This window comes from Gadus morhua, chromosome 4, assembly GCF_902167405.1.
Source record: "Gadus morhua chromosome 4, gadMor3.0, whole genome shotgun sequence".
Classification (NCBI taxonomy): Eukaryota; Metazoa; Chordata; class Actinopteri; order Gadiformes; family Gadidae; genus Gadus; species Gadus morhua.
In genome coordinates, this window is record NC_044051.1 from 33,459,547 (window position 1) to 33,465,546 (window position 6,000).

Genomic DNA, 6,000 nt, shown 5'->3' on the forward strand with positions numbered 1-6,000 from the left:
CCCCCTACTCACTTCCACCAATGCGAAGCGAACAGAACTGAGTAGGGGAGGGCGTAGCCTAACTAGTTTGTGAACGACCCAGAGAAACGCAACTCAAATTCAATGTGAACATATATGAGGCTTTAATAAAATCCCGGACGATTTTGAAATTCCGACACACATTTTTTAAAAGTGTGTCAAAAAGAGGGCATGTCCGGGCAAAAGAGGACGTCTGGTTACCCTACCGTGTGGCGTGTGAGCGTGTGCATGGGTTGAATTGCGTGTGTCTCACGCCGAATGCGTGAGACTTGAGAGCCCTGTTACCGATATTATCCCGGATATTGACGGTCGCAGTTCAGCAAAAGAGGCGTAGAGGAAGAAGGGGCCCGGATGTTGACAGTAATGGTTGTGGAACTGTGCAGCGCCGTATAACGAATGTATTAGATATGCAAATTTGATCGGACCTGACTGGAAAGTATTACCCGCCACAGTGGCGGATGAAGTGACACAATTCACCCGCCACCATACAAATCCACCCGCAAATGGCGTGTGGCGGGTGTTAATTTCCATCCCACACACACACACACACACACACACACACACACACACACACACACACACACACACACACACACACACACACACACACACACACACACACACACACACACACACACACACACACCCAAACAAAAAAGCAAAAAATATAAATAAATATTATATATATATATTATAACTCTTATATATATATATATATATATATATATATATATATATATATATATATATATATAAGAGTTAAAGGTCTTCAAATATGTGCAAAACAAACCGAAATAGTACAATAGCAGAAATAGGTACACAGATTAATTTTTATTAAATTTTATTGAAATCAGAAAAGTGTATATGATTGTGAAATATTAATTTATAGTAATGTCAAGATTATTATGATAAACAACTGTTGTGGTAGATTTTAACCGAGATATAAAACACTTCGACTAGTTTAAGAGAGAGAGTAAAAGTAATCGAGGGGTCCAGAGCAAGTATTGACAGAAGACTTTATCGTGAAGAAGAACAACGACGATAACAGCCGTGTGGGTCTGCAGAGTCACTCGTGGTCAACGGATCAGCTTCTTCTTTATCCACACACACACAACAGTTTCTTTGTTCAAGGTTTCAAAAATAATAATTTAGGACACCAGTCTGAGGTCAGCACACATTAACCCCGCAGCTTCCTGCCCCTATCATGGGTCCTTCCAACATACGCTCTGACCCCAGACTCCCAGGCACCGTGTGATTTCTACCATTAAGATATACAGGCCTAATAATAATCATAGTTTACCATAGAATATAATCATTAATTTCTACCACACGGTCTACTCCAAACATGCTCTAACTGCAACCATTTGCAATTGTATAGCAACTGAGAAAACACACATTTTAGAATATAGTGGAATCTAATAATGTATGATGGCCAATATTTTATAAGGTATTGGTTCATCACGCATAGAAATATAAAGCTATTGTATGTCAATGGATATATCTATGTTTAGATACACATGTTTTAGGAACACAAATTAGTTTTCAAACAGATTTTCTGTCTGCTTCTTATTTTGTTATTCCCGTCCATAAAAATTCACTAGGATGCAGATTATCTTTTCACCGCCATCATCATTCAGTTCTCTGATTTTCTTCAACCTGTAGATCTCTTGGTCAGAGAAGACCCCTTCTCTTTAACCCCCATTAGGCCTTTACTGACTTAACAAACAATTGTTTGTTTTAAAAATAGTCTTTAATTTTCAATTCCATGTTTTTGACAGACTGTTCTCTACCATGGCCCACTACCTCTGAGTTTGGTTATCTCTGTCATTGTGACCAAACAAAAATGTTGCCCAGCAATTGCTGGCTTGCTGCAAAGATCACAAAACACTCCCTAGACCCGCTGTATTTACACACTGACAAGGACACAGACACAAAGGATACTACCGTTTGAAAGTCACTCACTCTATAGAGACCAAAATCCCACCATGCAGCAAGGAGGGAAGAGACTATAGCTGACACAGAGACACTGTGGAACCATAATCATATAACATAAACCCAGGGTAGAGGTCCTGAGTGAATGTAGGCATGAAGGTGTGGATGTGTGTCAGTGTGTCTGAGGTCCCTCCTACATCTGGGGACACTTCGTAGAAGGACAGAATGCCAGCAGGCCGGTCCAGATACACTCCTACTCTGTTATAGTGAGAGGCGAAAGGTATTTTGGTTTCACTACCATTGAAGTAGGCAGAGTAAAAATCATCACCATTATTATCATTACATTGAAGACACCAAGACATGTTGTTCTCTCCAAGCAAGCTGTCATCCCCCCTTCCTCTCCTTGTGATTCCCCTGTATGTCACTCCTATATCCACCCTTTCTTCCCAGTCTACCTCCCAGTAACAGCGGCCACTCAGACCCTCTCTACACAACACCTGTCTACGGTAGTCAAATCTTCCTGGGTGAAAAGGATACCCTTGATTGCGTCCAAGCTGTGTCGCCTCTCTGTCATCCTCAGACAGAGAGAGATGTCTGTGGGCTGTGTTCGGGTCCAGCGTGAGTTCACAAGCATCTGACGGGAGAAAAGGACATAATTAGGCTGCTGAGCCACACAGAAATGCCTGCATGTATAAAAAGTTTCATGAATATTGCACTTTCCTTGTGGAAATAGCAGCCATCCGTAACCCATTTTACCAGTACAAGTTTATTTTGATTTATTTATTATTTAACCATGTCGTTTTTGAGATATGGCCGAATTTTTCGGGCGAGAAAAATAAATAATAATTCTAAAGAATACAATAGGGCTCCTACGTTTTTCGTAGGACTCCTAATAATACATTGTGGGAGTGTGTGGATGATGGCTGGTTTAAGCAGCCTCACCTGGCAGAGTCAGATTGGACTCTGGGGCTTGGTGAGGCTGCACGTGAACCTTTTCCCTTTGGGTTATCAGTGGACACAGGTTAAACCAACCATCTCCACACTCACTCAGGAGTTATCCTTGAACAACATCACCAGGCCATGTGTCATGTATTTACTGCAAACTTGACGATAAACCAGATACATTTTATGTCATGTTTTGAGTATAAAATACACATAATTACTATGATAGGAACATTATACAATAATGTTAGCAATGAATAATCATAATTATATCATTTATAAACTAAAACAATGACAAATCGAATAATTATTTACAAACATTTATAATAGGCCTAGTAATAACAATTAAAATATGTGGGTTATTTTTCAATTAAAAAAACACATCACAGCTATTAATAATAATAATAGCACCATGTTTTTTGTTTCCTTGTTTCATATTATAAGAATTTAAATATTAAAATAATGAAATGTTTAATATAAATAAAATAAGTAGGATTAATTGTGATTGCGATCGATAACAATATCAATATACCTAAGATGAAGGAAGTCGACTCACAGTAGGATTTAAATGAAATCACCTACTGCTGTGTACGGACTTTCCATAGTTGTGTGTTGGCAAACCAAAAAAAAACACTTACACTTCTTTATGCCTGGTTTCAGGTCAGGCACCTTCTTCATCTCCATGTTAAGTGTCTCCTCCAGCTGATCCAGGCATCTCTTCAAGGTCCCTACGTATGAAGGAGGACGGACCTCCACCGTCTTCCAGTCCCTGGTGGGTGGAGTATTCTTCAGGGATCTGAAGGCCTGGAGGAAGTGGAGGTGGTCTTTAGTGTGTGAGAGCTGCTTCACCTCTGAGCTTCTATTAGTCAAGTCTTTTATTTCCTGTTCCAGCTCTTTGATGAAGTCTTCAGCTTGTTTCTCTGTGGAATTGAGTTTCTCTTTAACCGCTCGATGGAAATCATCCTGGCACTTTCCAATGTGGCGCTTCAGAGCGGTGAAGACCTGCACACCATCGGCTATCTCTCTATCTGCGTCTTTTTTGCTAAATTCTACTGTGTCTTTAATCCCCTGAATCATTCGTATTCTGCTCAGGACCATCTGCTGAACTTCAGCCTCTATCTTCCCCAGCTGGGCCGTCTTCACGTCATACGCCTCCTTTAGAGGTACAACAGCATGGAACTTGTGGTCTGTCTCTGTGCAGGACTGACACACACACTCCTGTTCAGTCTTGCAGAAGAGTTTCAGAAGTCGGTGATGTTTATTACACATCCTTTCTTCCAGGCGGTCCATAGGCTCGACCAGCTGATGTCTCTTCAGGACTGCGACTCTCTGATGTGGCTCCAGGTGGGTTTGGCAGTAAGAGGTTAAACACACTAGGCAGAACTTCACGGCCTTCAGCTTGGTCCCAGTACAGACGTCACAGGGAACTTCTGCTGATTCAACAAAAGGCTGCTCCTTTACTCGTACAGACTTTTTAATCTGAGCTGCCAGCTCTAATAAGAGTATATTGACACGTAGATCAGGTCTTGCATGGAAAAGCTCGTTGCAAACAGGACATTTGCACTGGACGTTTTCATCCCAGAACTTAGTAATGCAGGTTCTGCAGAAGTTGTGTCCACATGGTGTGGTGACTGGGCTACTGAACTCATCCAGACAGATGGGACATGAAAAGTTCTCTTCAGACCAGGAAGGTTTAACAGAGGCCATCCTAAACACAGAAGACAAGGTAAAGCAATTCCATTATAATTATAATTCCATAACCGAATTATTCCCGCAAAGTTGTGCTGCATTACCCACCTTGTCGTTGTTTCTGTCTTTCAGACTATTTTTTTTTCCAAAATTCGATTTATTTTCTTCTGAAAGAGAGAACTGCTTCCACGTCTGGTGGCTTTTGTTTGTCGGAACCTTAAGTTTTGTTTCCGCAATACACGACGTCCTCTCCTCTCCTCCCCTAACACCTGGCTCCTCCCCTAACACCACGGCACACGAGTGCACTGGATTAATGCGCACTGTGTGGCCTCTTCAAATGCGTTGATGTGTGTTCTCATCTTTCTGGGGTTCAAAGAGAACCGGTGCAAAACGAAAGACATCGTGGTGATTTACTGGGGATTTGCGACTGTTTTATTTATTTGTATCCTTCATTTTACCAGGAAGGTCCAATTGAGATACAAAATCTCTTCTTCCAATGAGTCCTGGTCAAGATGATTGTTATAGAATTTTTCAGAAAAGAGGCCGAACATAAAACAAAAAGCTAACACACAACGGCTAACTTAAACACAGAACAAATAAAACATCAGCGTTAAAAGTAATTTATGTGCATGTTAAAGACATTGTTCTGTTGGAGATGTTTTCAGATAATAAAGAAAGAGAGTAATGAGTGCAAGTTCAGAACAATGTGAAGTTTGTTCCACACAAAGGGAGCACATATTGGAAAAGCTGTTTTACCTGTGTGTGAAGGGAGAATAGTCAGTAACAAACTAACTAAATTAAACTAAACTATAACTGTAACTGGGATCATCGGCGTTGATCTACCCGGGTTGTTTGGAAATGGCAGGTTGATACGCTGCATATAAACAACCATATCGCCATCGAGCCGGTATATATATATATATATATATATATATATATATATATATATATATATATATATATATATATATATATATATATATATATATATATACCGGGTATATATATATATATATATATATATATATATATATATACCGGGTATATATATATATATATATATATATATATATATATATATATATATATATATATACCGGGTATATATATATATACCGGGTATATATATATATATATATATATATATATATATATATATATATATATATATATATATATATATATACCGGGTATATATATATATATATATATATATATATATACCGGGTATATATATATATATATATATATACCGGCTCGATGGCGATATGGTTGTTTATATGCAGCGTATCAACCTGCCATTTCCAAACAACCCGGGTAGATCAACGCCGATGATCCCAGTTACAGTTATAGTTTAGTTTAATTTAGTTAGTTTGTTACTGACTATTCTCCCTTCACACACAGGTAAAACATATATAT

At 39.0% G+C, this 6,000-nt stretch overlaps 1 protein-coding gene across 1 annotated transcript; it reads right to left on the reverse strand.

Moving 5' to 3' along the window:
- Window positions 1–834: 834 nt before the first annotated feature.
- Window positions 835–4,814, reverse strand: LOC115542301 (tripartite motif-containing protein 16). The gene is made up of 3 exons (XM_030354550.1): window positions 4,690–4,814; window positions 3,531–4,600; window positions 835–2,584 (listed from the first exon to the last, which is right to left on the reverse strand). The coding sequence occupies exons 2-3, from the start codon at window positions 4,597–4,599 to the stop codon at window positions 2,025–2,027; spliced, it is 1,629 nt and encodes a 542-aa protein (XP_030210410.1). The 5' UTR covers window position 4,600; window positions 4,690–4,814; the 3' UTR covers window positions 835–2,024.
- Between the last annotated feature and the right edge of the window lie 1,186 nt (window positions 4,815–6,000).

Bases quoted from the DNA above. Each gene is read 5' to 3' on its own strand.
- LOC115542301 (XM_030354550.1), bottom strand. From the start codon at position 4,599: ATGGCCTCTGTTAAACCTTCCTGGTCTGAAGAGAACTTTTCATGTCCC. The intron at 2,585-3,530 runs GTAAGTGTTTTT...TTCTCCCGTCAG, and splicing joins GAAACCAGGCATAAAGAAGT to ATGCTTGTGAACTCACGCTG.